Genomic DNA, 19155 nt, shown 5'->3' with positions numbered 1-19155 from the left:
TGTGGGTTAGCTTCATGCATCTCAACCACGGCACCCCCAAACCACTATTTCCTTACCCTGGAGTTGATGGCAGGCTTGAGAACACCCCCAGCAAAGACCAACAGGGAAAGGGCCCCACTGAGCTGACCAAACCACATGATTGCCCGGAGGAAAAATACATGATTATGGCCCTAAGCCATTATGTTGGGGGGTGATTTGTGGCCATAGCAAAAACAAACTGATATACATTTTAAAGACTGAAGGCAGGAGAAGGGGACGACAGAGGATGAGATGGTTGGATGGCATTACGACTCAATGGACATGAGTTTGAGCAAACTCCGGGAGATGGTGAAGGACAGGGAAGCCTGACCTATCACAAAAAGTCGGACACGACTTAAAGACTGAACAACAACATGCATTTTAGCTGTGTGACTTGGAGCAAGTTGGCTAACCTCTCTGAGCCTGTTAGTGTTTTACCCTTGAACTGGACATAATACTGACTTTGCACATGAGGGTTAAGCAGCAGGCACCGTAAAGGTTCAGTAAAGTGGGTGTCACTCATCTTCCCTACAGCTTCCTGGACCACTCACCAAAGCCACTAGTTCATCCTCAGTCTTCACTTCTTCCTCGAATCTCCTTTCTCCCAGCTCTTGCCTCCCATGGATGAATTCTGCACCTTCTCTCCACGGAAGTCTTCGGCCATCTGCCAGGAGCTCTGCTTTGCCTTGTTCTCACCTGAGCTCCTCATGACCTTTCTCTCTGAGCATCCCACTTCCTGAGTTTGCTTCTGTCCATGGTGTCACCATCACACAGAGAGAATGGAACTCTATCTCAAATTTCCAGCTGTGTTTCTAACATCTCCCTCAGACTATCTCGTAACATCACAGTTACAACAAACAACTGGACTTGTGACTTCCTCTCCCAGTGGCTCACCTTCCCATCTAACCAATTTTTTTTTTCGCATTTTCAGAAAGAAAAATTTAAATCTCCAATTTCCTTGATCATCTGTATCCAATTAGTTACTCAGTCATGTTCCTTCTTTTGAAATCTCGTTTCATCCTCTTTCTTCTGCATTCCCACTGCCCTCCTCTCTGCTCTGTCCTCCCCACCTCGCCCCCCTCTTCCCCTCAACCCAGTCACTTGTCTTCCATTTCTCTTGATTCCACTCTTTCTGTTTACTGCCAGAAGATGGATTTTCCTAAGTAGGACTTTACTCTTGTTTCTCTGATTAAGAATCTATAATTCTTTCTCATCACTTCTGCTTCAAGATCAAATTCCTCACCTGGGTTTCTTCCTACACACTGTGGACTCAATGCAGCAACCAAACTGACTTCCCACTTCTCTCCAAGTGTTCTGAGCTAGCATCTCAGGCACAGATGGGGAGGCAAAGATTAAAACGCTGATGCTCTATTTGAGAGGTGAAATCCATGGCAACAGAGAAGAGGAGAATGCAGAGAGAAGGGGGAGATGTGACATAGAAGAGTAAGGCATGAAATGCTGATTCTGCTCTGGATGAACCAGAGGAGCTCATGGGGGTCGGGTGGGGGGCTTGGAAGGCATCTGAATGCCAGGCTTATCCTAGCAGAGAAGAGGATCCCGGGGCCTCCTGCAGGGACTGGTAGAGAGAAGCAGGAGGAATTCTCCATCTCGCTCATTTGTCTTCTGTTTCTCATCATTCAGAACTCCTAAGGAAAAGGTCCATGCCTCTTCCACCATGACCTTGGACACAGGATGTAAGCTCAGTTCATGATTGGTTCCCCAGGTTTTGGAAGATGAGCTGGTGAAAAAGATGGAGCGAGCAGCTGAAGGTCAGACACCTCTAGTGCTGTAGTTGGTGTCAGCTGTTCTGTTCAGGTCGGTGGTCTTGACCTTGGGCCTGTGGCCAAGCATCTGGAGTTCTCTAGGTTCCCACACATCCTCCAAGCCTTGTCCTCCAGGTTCCTATGGATTCTGTGACCCCCACTCTTCCCACCCCACAAATATCTCCCCAATTACCTTGTCCTCTTTAAGGTGGCCAGAGTCAGCTTGCATTGCTTGTAACTGAGCGCTTTTTTAGCCCTAGTTGCTCACATTGCCTTTTGCCACCTGGGGATGTTTAGAAAACTTTGAGATGATTTATATGACATGTCAGAATAATGCAGCAACTGCACCAGTATTATTACATAGTGTTGAATGCATCAACATCATTGTCATTTTCAACAAGTATTTGTTTAATTTCAGACACTATGGAAAGTGTTAAGACAAAATAAAACAAGAGGGGCAAGAATTCGTTGTTTAATGTGAAAAATAAGTTAATAAAATTCACAGATCCATTAAAATGGAGATTGCATTACAAGGTACATTTGTGGCACAAAGGAGCAAGCAGTCTGCGAGAGTTGAAGCAATCACAGAAGGCTACCTGCAGGAGGGGATGTTTGAGTTGGGTCTTGAGGGATGGCTAGGAGTTCAACGAGAGGAAAAAGGAAGGGATGATGGGCATCCTAGCTGGAGGGAAATGCAGCTGAGCCCTGAAAAGATGGGATCAGTCAGTGGGATGCGAACAGTTTCCAGCAGGTCCTGAGATTGCTGGGCAATTCTGAAGGTCAGCTTTAATGACTTCGGGCATGGGCTAAAGAGATCCTGGTCGGTGTAGTTCTCCAGTCTTGTTCAGCGGCCATGATGCAGTCCTAGAACAGAAATTGAAGCAGAACACCTGGGAACACAGATGTAATGTCTCCTTTCAAGGTTCTTTAACACCTGGGAGCTGTTATTACTATTGCTGTCACTATAGGTAGTAATTATGTCTAGTGGTCTATATTGTTTTCCAGATTTTACAGAGAAGAAACACCAAGGCTCAGAGTCAAATAGCTCATGTTGTCCAGAAACACAATTCTAATTTTAGATCTTCTGACTGTCCAGTATACGGCATTGAATTAACTACTACAATGACCAGAATTAACTACTTCCTGAATCCTATAAAGGATCTTTTAATGGAAGGATACTGTCTGTTTCAGCCACAAATCCTATTTCTTAGTATCAGCATCTTCCTAAAATTTGAAGATCGTCTCTGCTGCCAAATCACTGCAAGATGTCTAAGTCATTTGACTATCCCCTGGCTTCCTGATGAAAGGTACATAGGGGTTGTGACAAAATAAGCAAAGATGAGGATCTGGGGGTAAACAAGGAGAAAAGAAAGGCTCTGGGAATGGAAAGTGCAGAATATTGAAGAATATCTGCATCCACGTGGAGTGAACAGGAGGAGAACTTCATAAAAACAGAAGGAAGCAACATAAGAGTGATGGTTAATAAGCATCTTCTCCCAAACTAGGGCAGATGAAAATGACACATGACGAGTATCTTCATAAACACCGCTTCCTGATGAAAATTACTGCATACAGGATGGATAAACAAACTCTTACTGTGCAGGACAGGGAACAATACTCAATATTCTGTGATAAAACATAAGGGAAAAGAATATGAAAAAGAATATTTCTACATGTATAACTGAGTCACTGTGCTGTATAGCAGAAATTAACACAACACTGTAAATCAGCTATACTTCAATACAATAAATTTTAAAAGAAACAGACCTCTATTTCCTAATTTTCAGATAATTTGTGTCCAGCTTTACCAAGTCACGTGTGCTGCTAACCTTGATTTCCAAATCTAACTTTCCTGTTGGAGGTTTTGTTGTTACAAATATCCAGCAGGCAGAGACACCCTGCAGAGTCTGGGGGACAAATGTTGTTTACATGTCCTTGTGAACAGCTGTCTCCCAGACACCCCCCCACACCAATTTGGCTTCCTCTTCCTCTGTGAGAGAAAAAAGATACTTGAAAAGTTCTTTAATGACCAATTCTCTGCCAAATTTTTTGAAAAACAGATTCTCTTTGGGTTTTGCTATACTGGTCACTATTTTCCATTAACCTCTTTCTACTACTTGGTTTTCAGGAAGATATTTTCTTCTAGCTTGCCTTTCCCCTCGGAGTCATCTCTGCGTCTTCCATGTAAATAAGAAGATAAATAATGGTTTATCTCTTCACGTGTGTCCAACAGCCTTTTATAAACCTGTGCTGACAAACTGGCCCATCTTCATGACAACAGCTGTGCAACATTGCTTCCTAATCTTCTGACGATGGTGATGAACACAGTCATTGAAGAAAATAGTTATTGGATACTTACTTGATACTGGGCACTATGCTAAGAATCTTGCTTCTCATCTTTTGACGTAGGTCTTCTATGTGTCCCCACTTTACAGATGAGGAGACAGAGGTCAAGAAACTTAAATAATTTCCCAAAGCTCACTCAGTCAAGTAAATGTGGGAACTGTAATCTGTTCCTGTATTTTTTTTTAACCATGATTTTTTGTGTATGAGATTGCTGTGAAAGTCTTTTTAAATGTATTTTTTAAGTCATGATTTAAAAACTCAGATTTGCAAATTTAAAACACTATAAGTGTTTTAAGAAACCATTAAAGCACTGTCCTTCACCCGAAGTTTGCCCAAACTCGCGTCCATTGAGCCAGTGATGCTATCAAACCACCTCATCCTCTGTCGTCCCCTTCTCATTTTGCCTTCAATCTTTCCCAGCATCAGGGTCTTTTCTAGTGAGTCAGCCCTTCGCATCAGGTGTCCAAAGATTTGGAGCCTCTAGAAAGTATTCCAGCCTCTCGAAGCCTCTCGAATTCCTGGACTCATGGTCCCATTCCCCTGTCTTTCAAAGTCGTCTTTGACAGAGTGGGTTTCTGTCACACTGAATTTCTCTGACTCCCTTGTCCCCGCTATTTCACTCACAAGGACTTCTGGGACTACTCTGGGCTCAGCCAGAAAAATTGACAAAAATTGCCTCATCCCCAGATCCTTATTTATACAGAGAAATGCATGGGTCCTAAATCTGTATAACAGAATGAATTTTGGTAGAGGTTTGTAGCCATAAAACCAACATGCCAATCAGGATACAGAACATTTCTATGACCACAGACTCCTTTTTTTCTTTTTCCAGTCAATCTTCACTCTCTTCATAGGCAACTACTGTTTTCCTTTGATTAGTTCTGTCTGTTGATAAACGTCACAGAAATTGACTCTTTTGTGTCTGGCTTCTTTCACTTAGTATCAGTTCAGTTCAGTCCCTCAGTCCTGTCCGACTCTTTACGACCCCATGAACTGCAGCAGGGCCAGGCCTCCCTGTCCATCACTAACTCCCGGAGTCCACCCAAACCCATGTCCTTTGAGTTGGTGATGTCATCCAACCATCTCATCCTCTGTCGTCCCCTTCTCCTCCTGCCTTCAATCTTTCCCAGCATCAGGGTCTTTGCATCAGGTGACCAAAGTATTGGAGTTTCAGCTTCAACATCAGTCCTACCAATAAACACCCAGAACTGAACTCCTTTAGGATGGACTGGTTGGATCTCCTTGCAGTCCAAGGGACTCTAGAGAGTCTTCTGCAACACCACAGTTTAAAAGCATCAATTCTTCAGCACTCAGCCTTTTTATAGTCCAACACTCACATCCATACATGACCACTGGTAAAACCATTGCTTTGACTAGATACACCTTTGTTGACAAAGTAATATCTCTGCTTTTGAATATGCTATCTAGGTTGGTCATAACTTTCCTTCCAAGGAGTAAGCATCTTTTAATTTCATGGCTGCAATCACCATCTGCAGTGATTTTGGTCACTGATTTCAAAAATAAAGTCAGCCACTGTTTCCACTGTTTCCCCATCTATTTGCCATGAAGTGATGGGACTGGATGCCATGATCCTATGTTTTCTGAATGCTGAGCTTTAAGCCAATTTTTTCACTCTCCTCTTTCACTTTCATCAAGAGGCTCTTTAGTTCTTCACTTTCTGCCATAAGAGTGGTGTCATCTGTATATCTGAGGTGATTGATATTTCTCCCGGCAATCTTGATTCCAGCTTGTGCTTCCTCCAGTCCAGCATTTCTCATGATGTACTCTGCACAGAAGTTAAATAAGCAGGGTGAAAATATACAGCCTTGATGTACTCCTTTTCCCATTTGGAACCAGTCTGTTGTTCCATATCCAGTTCTAACTGTTGCCTCCTGACCTGCATACAGGTTTCTCAAAGGGTAGGTCAGGTGGTCTGGTATTCCCAGGTCTTGAAGAATTTTCCACAGTTTATTGTGATTCACACAGTCAAAGGCTTTGGCATAGTCAATAAAGCAGAAATAAGATGTTTTTTTTGGAACTCTCTTGCTTTTTCGATGATCCAGCAGATGTTGGCAATTTGATCTCTGGTTCCTCTGCCTTTTCTAAAACCAGCTTGAACATTTTTCAAATTCATTCATGCTGTGTGAGTCAGTGGTTCATTCTGTCTTATTGCCAAGTTTATTCCATTGCAAACATTTGCAAACATTCCATCTAACATTTTATTTGAATTTTTAAAAAGTCTTTATTGAATTGTTGAAATATTGCTTCTGTTTTATGTTTTGGTATTTTGGCCAAGAGATGTGTGGGATCTTAACTTCCTGACCAGGGATCGAATTTGTACCCCCTGCATTGGTACAGGCGAAGCCTTCATCACTGGTCTGCCAGGGAAGTCCCAAAATATTCGATATTTTAAAATCCATTCTTCTGGTGATGGACATGTGGCTTGGTTCCAGTTTGGGGCTATGAATGAATAAATAAAGTTATCGTAAAATCCTCACTTTCAACCATCTCATCCTCTGCTGCCCCCTTCTTTTCCTGCCCTCAATCTTTTCCATCATCAGGATCTTTTCCAATGAGTTGGCTCTTTGCATCAGGTGGCAAAGTATTCAGCTTCAGCATCAGTCCTTCCAATGAATATTCAGGGTTGATTTCCTTTAGGATTTACTGGTTTGATCTCTTTGCAGTCCAAGGGACTCTTAAGAGTCTTCTCCAACATCTCTGGGGTGACAATATTCTGCCTCCATCCCTAATCTGCCTACTCCGTCTACTGGACCATCCATCCCTCACTCTTGCTGAAGGCTTAGTCTCCTAATCACCTTATTTCCGCCATGGGGCTTTAAGCAACTTAGTTTATACTCGGCCTCTTTAGCTTTGTCCTGGCCCAGACTCTGACACCCTAACCCTATTTTAGTGACCAACCTCTTACCTCTTTCCTGGCAATCACATCCTCCACTTTATACTCCAGCTTGGTGCCCGGATGCTGGCATGATGTTTCTGTGTCCCAGTCCCTGCCTGGGATCTCAATCCCTTTAGAACTAAAGGACAGTCTTGCTTACCCCAACCTCCAGAAAAATGGTCCTGGCCCATGCTCTGGGCCTCACTGGCTGGGTTCCTGCCACATGGCTGTCTGTCCTCACAGGAAAACATCTGCCAGGCTATGCTTCTTCTGTGATCATACTTTTCTGAGACTGGCTCCTGCACCATGCCCAGCCATTAGACCCAGATCATCTTCTCTAGCCATTCAGTCTAGCCCAGGGTGTCTCAAATGTTGTTGCATGTTGGGCTCACTTGGAGAGCCTTAAAATATCTTAATGTCCAGACTCCTCCCCATACCAACTGAATCTGAATCTCGGGGGATAGAAACCAACAATAGTATCTTTTCAAACTTCTCCATCGATTCCAATGTGCAGGCAAGATCAAGGACAAGCAAGCCAGGAACTTCTGTTCAAGGTGCACTCTGCCTACCAGCAGCATGAGCATCACCTAGGAGCTTGTTAGAGGTACAGAAATTCAGCCTCCAACCACAGCCCTACTGCACTGGAATCAGTATTTTAACATGATCCCTCAAGTGGTTTTGAAAGCTCTGATCTGGCCCATCCCTCTCTGCCTGAACTCTTGTTTCTGAAAATGTTCATAATCAAGCTGGGTTTTCTCTTCTTTTAATTGAAAAATATAGTCATATTATAGAAAAATTGAAATAATAATTCATCTTTCTTGAGCATTTACCATAAGCTAGGCAGAGTGCTGGTGACTGACAGACATTGGCTCATTGAATCCTTATGAATAAGTTTTCTCAGCAAAACCTTCCCAAACTGCCAGACCAGGGCTTGTTCTCGAATTCCTTATCTCAGTGGCCCTTTAATTAAATTTATAATTTTAGCTTACATTTTTTCCTGCCTTAACTGCCAGACAATGTTCCACAGAGATGAAAACCTGTCTTGTTTAAAGGAGAAGCCATAGAACTTGATACCTAACAGGGACTAAAAAAATATTTGTTGAATGCATGAAGTTGGAACTATTATTATTTCTATGTTGCAGATGAGGAAATGTGCCCAAGATATCATTTCTAGAAAATGAGGGGGAAGAATGGGAGCCATCTATGAGGCTGGCCCAAGTTCTCTATCATATGAACAACAGCCCCCACCACCACCCCTTTCACTCTTATCAGCTGAACACAACTATTTTCTTCTGCATCCTGGTTCTAGTATCTTGTTTATACCTGTGTTTATTTTATATAATTACAACCAGGACTCCCATATTAACTGGAATTTTGCTTTTATTACTTTCAGTGTTTTTTGGTAACTTCTAAGTCTCATACTTTAAAAATGGGTACCTAACAGCTCGGTGACTGCAGCCATGAAATTAAAAGACGCTTACTCCTTGGAAGAAAAGTTATGACCAACATAGATAGCATATTCAAAAGCAGAGACATTACTTTGCCAACAAAGGTCTGTCTAGTCGAGGCTATGATTTTTCCAGTGGTCATGTATGGATGTGAGAGTTGGACTGTGAAGAAAGCTGAGCACCAAAGAATTGATGCCTTTGAACTGTGGTGCTGGAGAAAACTCTTGAGAGTCCCTTGGACTGCAAGGAGATCCAACCAGTCCATTCTGAAGGAGATCAGCCCTGGGATTTCTTCGGAGGGAATGACGCTGAAGCTGAAACTCCAGTACTTTGGCCACCTCATGCTAAGAGTTGACTCAGTGGAAAAGACTCTGATGCTGGGAGGGATTGGGGGCAGGAGGAGAAGGGACAACAGAGGATGAGATGGCTGGATGGCATCACTGACTCGATGGACGTGAGTCTGAGTGAACTCTAGGAGTTGGTGATGGACAGGGAGGCCTGGCGTGCTGAGATTCATGGGGTCGCAAAGAGCTGGACATGACTGAGCGACTGAACTGAACTGAACAGCTTTTCATGTCATTTACTATAAATTATTAACCAATTAACTCTTGCTTAGCATTTAGGCATTTTCGTTGCTCATTTTTTACAGGTGACATTGGAGGCAGCATCTTTGTGTGCCTTGTTGAGCTGAATTTCTGCTTTCTCACAAACCATGAACATTCTTACATCATTTTCACCTTGAACAGGCCACCCTTGACCTTCCATGGTGCTGTAGCTAATTTAGATATTTCCAAGCCTGCTGAGCCTCTTGATGAAAGTGGCTAAAGAGGCTAAAGAACCTCTTGATGAAAGTGAAAGAGGAGAGTGAAAAAGTTGGCTTAAAACTCAACATTCAGAAAACGAAGATCATGGCATCTGGTCCCATCACTTCATGGCAAATAGATGGGGAAACAATGGAAACAGTGACAGACTTTGCTTTTTTGGGGCTCCAAGATCACTGCAGATGGTATTGCAGCTATGAAATTAAAAGACACTTGCTCCTTGGAAGAAAAGCTACAACCAAACTAGACAGCATATTAAAAAGCAGACATTACTTTGCCAACAAAGGTCCATCTAGTCAAAGCTATGGTTTTTCCAGTAGTCGTGTATGGATGTGAGAGTTGGACTGTGAAGAAAGCTGAGCGCTGAAGAATTGATGCTTTTGAACTGTGGTGTTGGAGGAGACTCTTGAGAGTCCCTTGGACTGCAAGGAGATCAAACCTGTCCATCCTAAAGGAAATCAGTCCTGAATATTCGTTGGAAGGACTGATGCTAAAGCTGAAACTCCAACACTTTGGCCACTCGATGAGAAGAACTAGGAAAGACGCTGATGCTGGGAAAGATTGAGGGCAGGAGAAGAGGAGGAGGATAGAGGATGAGATGGTTGGATGGCATCACTGACTCGATGGACATGACTTTGAGCAAGCTCTGGGAGTTGGTGATGAACAGGGAAGACTGGAGCGCTGCAGTCCATGGTGTCGCAAAGAGTTGGACTTGACTGAGCAACTGAACTGAACTGAAGCTTGCTGAAGAATGGCAAAACTGGTAGTGAAGGGGAATTGTGACATTTTTTCTATTCAGACTTACCCAAGCTTGTTCATTACAGTGGCTTCTGAAATTCTTCTTTCACTGAAATCTTTCTGCTTAATTTTGAGCAGGGACAAATTGGGCCAACTTGGTGACTTTGAACACTTCCTATTCACTCCTCAATGTGCTGACCCTTTGTTTCTCTAAATCAAGAGCCTGAGTTCCCTGTCTGTAGTTCCCTGTCTGAAGTCCAGACAGAACTTCTAGGTACCCAGGATATGGGGGTACAGATGTGACTCTGCTGTTGCCTTTCAGTTCATCTTCCAGGGTCTCAGGGCAGGAATCAGAGAACTCTGGACCAGAAATCAGCTCTGAGGCTGGCTCCACACCAGACATTTGCTGTCATTGAGACCTTAACCTCCTGAATTCATTTCCTCACCTCTTCACACAGGGTTAACTAACTGCTGCCTTTCAGAATTGGGAAGATCACAACAGCTAATCAGCATGGATGCTCTTAAGACTCAAAAAGATGTGTCCGCCCATGTACAATGTGCATGCAAAGTTATTTTGGTGCAGAAATACTTATAATTCTATCTTTTAATATCAAATGCTTAATACTTGATCAGTTGCTAAACACTGAACTTAATCACTGATTTGTTACTTAAATACTTAATACTTTACTACTTCATTGCTTTAATAGTTAAGAATCTCTGTTTTAAATTTAGTACTGTGATGACTACCTTCTCATACAACTATATTGCATCCTTTATAAAGGGCCAAATTCTACCCTCTTGTTCTGTATTTAAAAGTAATAATAACTGCTAATATTATAATGATATTTTATTCATTAAACGTTGAAGGAAATGTCTTGAGAAAAACTAGAATTGGTAAGATTGTCACATTGATTGGCACAACTGAAATATAACTATCTCCCTATCAGGCAAAAAAAGAAAAAAGACATTTATGAGAGCCTGGACCTTAATAAGTTACTTACTTTATGTCACCTGTTTACATTGTGAGAAAGCAAGATCTACAAAGTGTTATGAATACTTTCAATAGAAAAAAAAATCAGAGGAAATTAAAAATTCTTTAGCAGGGACCAGATGTATTTTTTAAAAAAGAACAAAGCGGTTGAGATATCCTATTAAGACTGACTCCCTTCTCCCCGCTCCCCCATAAGATCTTCTCGAGCTGTAAGGGTATGCGAATGATAATAATGATAATAATGAAATCCAAGCGACCTTTCTTGTCTTAGACAAAGTGGGAAGCGAATTACTACTCCTTTTTAGAAAAGGCTTCCCAAAACCCTCTGCCAACAGCAGAGGGGGTAAGCTGGTAGTTACGAGCTCCAGTCCCTTCCTGGGAGGCCCAGGCCACCCCCTGGGGGCCAGAGATGCGGGTCGGTGAGCCAGGGGTCCCATCCTGGGGGCTAGCCCGACCCCCAGCCCCGCGTGCGGCGGTCTCCGTGGCGGCTGCTCAGGGGTCCCGGCTCCGGGCTCGGCCGCACAGCCCCCGCGGGGCGGTAAGGGTCAGCAGGGTGAATACTTTCTCGGAATCTACCGCCCAGGCCGGCAGATCTGCCCCTACCCCCGCTCCTCCTCCAGTCACTTTCTCCGTCTGCCCCCCCAACTCGGAGCCCGCGGCGGAGGGGCGACCCTCACCCCCGAGTTGGGGATGGCTCAGGCTGTTCCCCCTCGTGCGAGAGAGGGGACCTATGGCGGCGGGGGGAGCCTTTAGGGAGAGAGAATCTATGTGCGGAGGGGTCTCGGGGGGAGGGGTCTCGGATCGGGGGAGGTCTCCGCTGGGAGGGGTCTCCAGGGAGGGGGAGGGTCTCCCGCGCGGGCTGCGGGCGGTGGGCGGGGCCGGGCGCCGCGGAGGTCGGCGGGGGTGTGTCCGAGGGGCCGGCGGGCAGCGCAGTCTCGCCCTCGGCTGAGTCCCCGCGCGCGGTCGCCGCTTTCACCCCGGACCTACCCGAGCGCGGCGGCGAGATGCGTGAAGGCGGCGCGGGGCTGGCGCTCCTGGCCTCGCTGCTCTGGGTCTCCGCGCAGGGCCAGCAGAGAGGTGAGCCCGGGTCGCGTCTGGGTCCCCAGGCGGCGGGGGGCTGCGGGACAAAGCCCCACGCCTGGCCGCGCCGAGGTCGGTGCGCGCATCCGCCTTCAACCCTGGCCGGGGATCCGATACGTGGGTCTCCAGCGCGGCCCCTGGAAAGGTCGCCGGGCAGGCGGGAAAGGGGTGGGGGCGCACTCCAGACAGATGCGGCCCCCTCCTCGGCGCCTCGGGCTCTGAGTCCGCGGGTCTGCCTTGGCGACCCGGGGGCCCCAGTGGAGAGCCACGCGGGCCTGGCTGCCTGTCCGGGCTGCTGTGGGCAGGAGGGCGGGGAATGAATGGGAAAAGCGTCCGCGGAGCACGCTTACCGTCTGGCGACAGAAAGCCAGTGGTCCGAGGCCCGGCAAAGGGGGGTCCCCGGGCCACTCATGGAGGGTGGGCGCGCGGGAAGCGCACGGGGAGGCGCAGGCTTGGAGATTGCTGCAGGCGCCCCCCAGCCACGCTGGGTGCAGGCCCCGAGGTGGCCGAACCGGCCGTTCCGCGCCCAGAGTAGACTGCGGCCACTTAGGGGTGAGGGAGCGCGGGCTTGGATGCCTGGCAACCTCGCTGGGCAGGGTTGGCCAAGAACAGAAATCCGCGGCCAACTTTCAAAGCGTCTGTCACTGCTCGGGAGGACGAGAAGCCCTCCTCCCCTTTTTGCGGACACTCGTGCCCCGCTCTCCCCAGAGACTAAGGCTTCAGGGCGCCGCTTGTTGGCTAGGAGGTCACGAATATTTCTTGAAAACGTCTATGCATGCAACCCGTGACCCCCGGCACACTCCCAAAGATACACGTGTTATTCAAAACGCAGGAAGGAACAGGTCAAAAGTAGGGAGGCGGAGCGCACAGCACCCGCGTGGGAAAGATGCGTGTTTGGCCTCGTGCCCAGCTGTGCGCCCTGCAGCCAAGGGACCGTCCCTTTCCCGGGCGCATTCGCAGGCGACGCGCTGGACCGGAGCGGGCGACCGGGCTTTGAATGGCTGCGCGTCCTGTCCGCGCGCGGCCGGGCAGGGATGCAGGGAATTTGCATAGTTAGCCTGCAAAGAAAGGGGCCGGCCTTGCGGGAGAGCGGGCTGCGACTCTGCAAGCTGAACGCCTTTCTCTCGCATTGCTGACAGTGAAAAGCCTGGTTTCCCACAGGCTGGAGAGAGAGCAGCTGGACTCAGCTTTATTGTTCTAAGAATTGAAAGTCCTGGTCTAGGGAGATGCCCGGAATGTTTTCCGCACCCCTCCGGGCGCAGCACTTGGCCTTGGCGGCTGTGAATGGTGTTTGGAGAAAGTGGGACCCCGTGGGGCTTTCCTGCTTTAAGATGCTACGGAAAACCACCCACAGCGGGAGGGCCTTTGAATCTGTCACACTGCCTTCCAGATTTGCAACCCCCACCCCATCAACCATCACCCTCTTTACAGGCGCCTTTGAGGGAGTTTGACTTTTTAAAATGCAATTTGGGGTCCCATGTATATAGCATGAATGACCAGTGAAATAGTATCATTAGCTCATAATACAATAATAAAATAATTCTGACCAGCATCATCAGTGAGCTAGTTATCTGGTACTCATACATATATATATTTAGAACAATCATCTGTTAGCTTTTAGATTATTAGGAATTCTTATTTTTAATGGGGATGATTTTTAAAGTCTTTTTTGAATTTGTTACAGCATTGCTTCTGTTTCATGTTTTGGTTTTTTGGCCAAGAGGCATGTGGGATCTTAGTTCCCTAACCAGGGTTGGAACCCACAGCCCCTGCATTGGAAGGCAAAGTCTTAACCACTAGACCACCAGGGAGGTCCCTTATTAAGAATCCTTTATCATTTCACAGTCTCTCTGGATTACTGTTACTTCTCTGGTGGCTCAGTGGTAAAGAATCCTCTGACAATGCAGGAGACAGAGGATTCGATCCCTGGGTTGGGAGAATACCCTGGAGGAGGGGATGGCAACCCACTCCAGTATTCTTGCCTGGGAAATTCCATGCACAGAGGTGCTGGCAGGCTACACTCCATGGGGGTCCAAAGAGTTGGACGCGACTGAGCGCTCAGGCGCACACTGAACTACTGTACACCTCATGATTTGTGGCCCAATAACGCAGTTTCTTTGAGATACAACTTGTGTAAAGTGAGCTATTCCTAGAAGTGCAAAATGCTAGGTGGTACCTTTCTAACGATAATGTTGTGTGAAGTCCACAGCTGGCAATTACATGGAATTACAGTTGCTTCACGGTTTAGTTCATCAGATCTTGTTTTGAACTGTTTTTCTTTTCTAAGTAAAAGTAGCCAATTCCAAGGATAAAGGAAAAGCTCTCTTCTATGACTAGAGGAAATTTACTTCATTCTCATAAAGGATGTAGTATTCAAATTGAGCATAAATGTGCTACCCAGCAAAGCACGTGCCCGAATGGCTTTTAAAGATGCATTTTTCTTCCCTGTAACTATTATTCCCCAAGTAAGGGCCAAGAAGAAAAAAAAAACAACAACTAATTTTAGCAGTTGAAAACAAGGTCTGTGTAATGAAAACATCACTGCCTACCTCCTGCGTATCCCAAACTTTGGCCCACTCCTTTTTTCTCTTCCACTTTTCCAGACGTTAAATATAGAGCGGACATCTGTAGTTAATATAGCATGATGGAGAATTCAAATGCAACAAGGATAGGAAATAAACACATGCTGTTCCTTGGTGCTTTGTGCCACTCTTAGAATCACCAGTATCGTAACATGTTTACATGACCACTTATTTCAAGGTAAACATCTTTGAGAGACAATTCTACAGTTTTAGAATAACTCTTTCATAAAGTTCTGTAGTACTCATTATCATCTACAGTAGGTTTTATGGGGGAAATAACAAGATATGCCTTTAAGCTTTAGATGTTTTACTCTTTGGCTTTATGAGCTGTGGGAACTTGGGCAAGTTACTTAACCTCCCTGTGCTTCGGTTTTGCTGTCTGTAAATGGGAGTAGTCATGGTGCCTCCTTGGAAAGACTGTTCATAATGGAATGAAAAGTGCTTAGAACAATGCCTAACCCTGGGGGTAGCCCTCAATTAACACCATCTAAGCATCATTATTACTCTTTTGGGCATGACTACATGCAAATATAGAATATCACTTCCCCGCTATAGTCCCAAATTTAGAGTCTGGTTTTGGAGTCAGCTTGAATTCAAACGCCAGCCCCGTTGCTTTGATGAGCCGTGAGGGTGATTAAGTTTCTCAGCATCTCTGGATGTCAATCTTCCCGGTTTGCGAGCCGGAGAGGACTGATGTGGTGCAGTAACACAGGAGAGTGTTGGCCCAGCGTCGGGTGTGTCAGCGGCCCAGGTGTGTGGTCCATGGCGATGGTCTACCTGTGGCACCCGCACTGCACCCTCCCCAGCCTGGATCCACCTTCACTTGGGCGCTAAGACCTATTGACTTGACTTCCTGAAAACCTGTGCAATCCATCTCCGTTATTTTGTCTCCACTGCTGACGAGGCTCAGGAACTGTTTGTCTCTCCCATGAAACGTTGTGATGGTTCCCTCACTGGGTCTCCCTCCTCCCCTGCTCTCCCTCCTCAGCACCATCACCATCATGATTTTTCTAGAAACACCACCCTATGGGCTAGGACTAACGCCTCCCAAACTCCTCATTAATGCACACACAAAAATGACATTGGAGCATCCGATGGGACCAAAGGAGGAGTCTGGGATCCACTGGCCCAGAGCTCAGGGGCGTTACCTGGGACCTCTGTGCCCCTGTTCATAGTGACATGGGATGTTCAGTGCTGGACAGGCCTCCCATTTGGGGCCTAAGCCCTGCAGAAACCTTCCTGATCCCGTCATCACTGAAGTATTTATGACATGCCCTTCCCTGGACTGCTGGTGCTCTGGCCACTCATTGCTATTGTTGTCCTTATCTTGGTGGCTAAGCCAGTGGCTGGGTGATCGGTCTCACCCCCTGACCTGAACTTCTTGAGGATGGGGGCTGTTTTATTCCCATCTTCGTGTCTGTCCATTGCGAGTGTGCTCAGTTGCTCAGTCATGTCTGACTCTTTGTGACCCCATACACTGGCCCGCCAGGCTCCTCTGTCCATGGAAGTTTCTAGGCAAGAATACTGGAGTGGGTTGCCATTTACATTGCTTTGCTAGTGTTCCTGGTGGTTACTAGCCACCTGTCTTGTTGAGTCACGTTGACATTAATATCTTTATTTATGAATCAAGTAATTTCAAAAAATAATTTAGAATAGGTAATCCATGGTCATGGTACAACATTAAAAACAAAACAAAACAAAACAAAACCCAAAAGATGTATAGAAAAAGGTTAAGTCACCTACTTTTGAGGCAACTACTATTTTTAATTTCTTGAATGTCTTTCCTTAGATGTCTTTTCATGTAACTCTTAAAAGCGAGCTACTTCATAAAACCTACTTCCTCCTGAGCATTTCCTAATAGTGTAAAGAAGGTACGGATTATTTTCTGACAAAACAGGAGACACTCTGCCCATCTCCACCTCCACTGCCCTCCCTCTCTCCTGTTTCTTCAGTATCGCCACTGCTGGATGCTAAATGCATCACTAATACACATATACACCTGTCAGCTTTTCACTTTCCAACTATCCCTTTCAACGTGGCCTTTGACAGAAGGTATTAGAGCCTTGTTGCCTAGATCTTTTGGATTTAAAAACTATAGCTCATTGATAGATTGCTTGACACTGCAGTCCTTCTGAAAGTATTGCTCACCGTAGCCTTCATGCGCTATTCCTGGAGCCATAAATAAGTTTTAAAAATAAATTTAGGTGATTTGTGATGTAGAGAGGTTGTCTGCGAAGAATACTATTAGAAGTTATGGATAGTACATTTATTTTTCTAAAAACTTTGGTTTATTGCTGGAACATCTATGGTAGACACAGGAAAAGTTAATTTTTAAAAATACTTCCTGCACCCTGAAAACGAAGCTAAGTGGAGATAACTAGAGAGAACTCCTGCTCGAAGATCTTAGCTGAAGTTGTTAGTGATATTCCTCAGAAATGTTAGGGTGAACAAGATAAGCCATAGTTTCTCTAGCAGGGTGTATGTAGCCTACTTACATGCTTGCAAATCATTCTTTTACTTTTTTTATTGCTAAAATACTAACGTGTATCCATGCACAGTTGAGTAAATAAATACATTTCAAAATTAATCGGGGGAGGGGGGCAGGAAACTCCCTTATTGAAGTATTTAGGTAAGGTCGTGCACTTGGGTTCTGTTGGGACATGCCTGCCAGGGAGCTGATTCAGTGTAAAATGCCACACTCAGACTAGGTTCACTGCATCTCACGTCCTCCATACTGAGGGTGACAGCCAGTGCCCAGAGTAACCGTTTCGTGGCACAGACCCTTCCCCCGAGTGTCTTTGTTTTCTCAAGGCTGGATGGTGAGAGCTTTCTTTGGAACAGCTTGTTCCCATTTTGTGTCTTGCTTGGAGGCAGAAGATAGACAATAGGAGCAGTGAGATTCCAGACCAGCGTGGTAGATAGCTTTCTGCCTAGGTGAGCATTTACTTCAGAGGTTAATCCGGAAAAGATGCCGTGGAGACACATCAGATCCTATTTTCAGCGAGTGTGTGCATTTCTTTTCCCCCTTTTTTGATTCAACCATCTGAAGCCTGAATCTCTTCATTCCTGAACTTATCTTTGAAGTCTGATCTGGCCCAGCGGGCAGTGTGACTGCAGTTCTTGTGCCAGAGAGCCTCCTGTCTTGCTGGTGGGAATGTCAGAGTTAGCTCCAGAAGTGTTTCTGGGAAGTGCCCATCTTTTCCCATTCCCTGAAAGATTTCCTGCATTTTGTTTCATTGTTCTGTAACTTCCTGCCAGAGCCTCAGGAAACTCTACAATGTTCAAGAAGATGCTTAAGTTGAGCAGATCCTGTTTAGTTAAGAGAGGACGTTTAGAAAGGAGAAGACCTCACCCCAGGACGCTGATTATTGTACATCCTACATTTAAATGTCTTCTAATCTCTTTGTCATGGCAGGATTTTACTCAACAAAAGTGATTATCTTGTTATCTCAGGCCCAGCACATGAATTCTTTCGTGCTCCGAAGACTACTTTTCCTGTTTCTCCCAGTTGATGGCATTCTTTTGGTCGCCTTGGTTTCATCTTCCATTCCTTTCTTTTCTTTTTTCTGTATTCTCCTTATCCACATCGTCTCTCTCCATTTTTGTTTCTTCCTTTAAAAAGGTCCCTGGGGACTTTCCCGGTGGTCCAGTGGTTAAGACTCTGTCTTCCAATTCAGGGGGTGCAGGTTTGATGCCTGATCAGGGAACTGAGGTCCCTAGTGTGTTAGTGTTAGTCACTCAGTCGTGTCTGACTCTTTGCCACCCCGTGGACTGTACCCACCAGAATCCTCTGTCCGTGGGAATCTCCAGGCAAGAATACTGGAGTGGGTTGCCATTCCCTCCTCCAGGGGATCCCCCTGACCCAGGGATTAAACCCAGGCCTTCTGCATTGCAGGCAGATTCTTTACCACTGAGCTACCAGGGAACCCCGTAGTGCCTAAGGTGCAGCCAAAAATTAAATACGTAAGTTTAAAGGTCCCTGATTTTGTGGCCTTTGTTCCTCTTTATGACACTGCAGATGACCACTGGCTGTTAAGATGACTGTCACATGAGGGACGTGGGGCTTCTAATAGGCCGGAAACCTTGTTCCTGTTTGGATGCCAGAGGTGGAAGGAGTTTTACAATCAGCCTTCAAGATGGGCCTTTTGGGATTCTATTTTAAATAGTTGTTTCCAGAACTATTCTCTGCCACTTGACGTACTTCCTGTCCCTGTTGCTCTGTCCAGTGGTGGGCACTCTTTCCCGTCCTCAAAATTCCCATTGTCCATCCTTCAGCCCCTTCCGTCTAAATCTCCAGCTCTGGCATTTCTGTCTTTTTCTCCACAATCTAGTTTTGCCAGCTCTTTACACCTCTGCCCTGACTTCGTGGCTATACTTTTGTTCACTCTAGAAGTTTAGAGGTGGGAGAGTTCGAGATATTCTTGACCTTGGGAAATGTCTTTAGGCACTCCACTGCCCTTGTAAGGGAGCTG

At 45.8% G+C, this 19155-nt stretch overlaps 1 protein-coding gene and 1 long non-coding RNA gene across 3 annotated transcripts in view; one reads left to right on the top strand and one right to left on the bottom strand.

Annotated features, from left to right (window-relative positions):
* Positions 1 to 2165: 2165 nt before the first annotated feature.
* Positions 2166 to 12814, bottom strand: LOC114110481 (uncharacterized). Its single transcript, XR_003586742.3, has 2 exons — positions 12452 to 12814; positions 2166 to 2645 (listed from the first exon to the last, which is right to left on the bottom strand). It is a non-coding gene; the product is annotated as an uncharacterized LOC114110481 (long non-coding RNA).
* Positions 11889 to 19155, top strand: part of LAMA1 (laminin subunit alpha 1) — a 124279-nt gene continuing 117012 nt past the window's right edge. For both annotated transcript variants that reach the window (XM_042239145.2, XM_027961074.3), the window contains exon 1: positions 11889 to 12098. In XM_042239145.2, coding sequence (XP_042095079.1) covers positions 12026 to 12098 — 73 coding nt within the window. In that variant the 5' untranslated portion in view covers positions 11889 to 12025. The remainder of the gene's footprint in view (positions 12099 to 19155) is intronic.

Source organism: Ovis aries, chromosome 23 (genome assembly GCF_016772045.2).
Source record: "Ovis aries strain OAR_USU_Benz2616 breed Rambouillet chromosome 23, ARS-UI_Ramb_v3.0, whole genome shotgun sequence".
Lineage (NCBI taxonomy): Eukaryota > Metazoa > Chordata > Mammalia > Artiodactyla > Bovidae > Ovis > Ovis aries.
The sequence above is the reverse complement of the archived record's forward strand: the minus strand, read 5'-3'. Positions and strand labels throughout refer to the sequence as shown.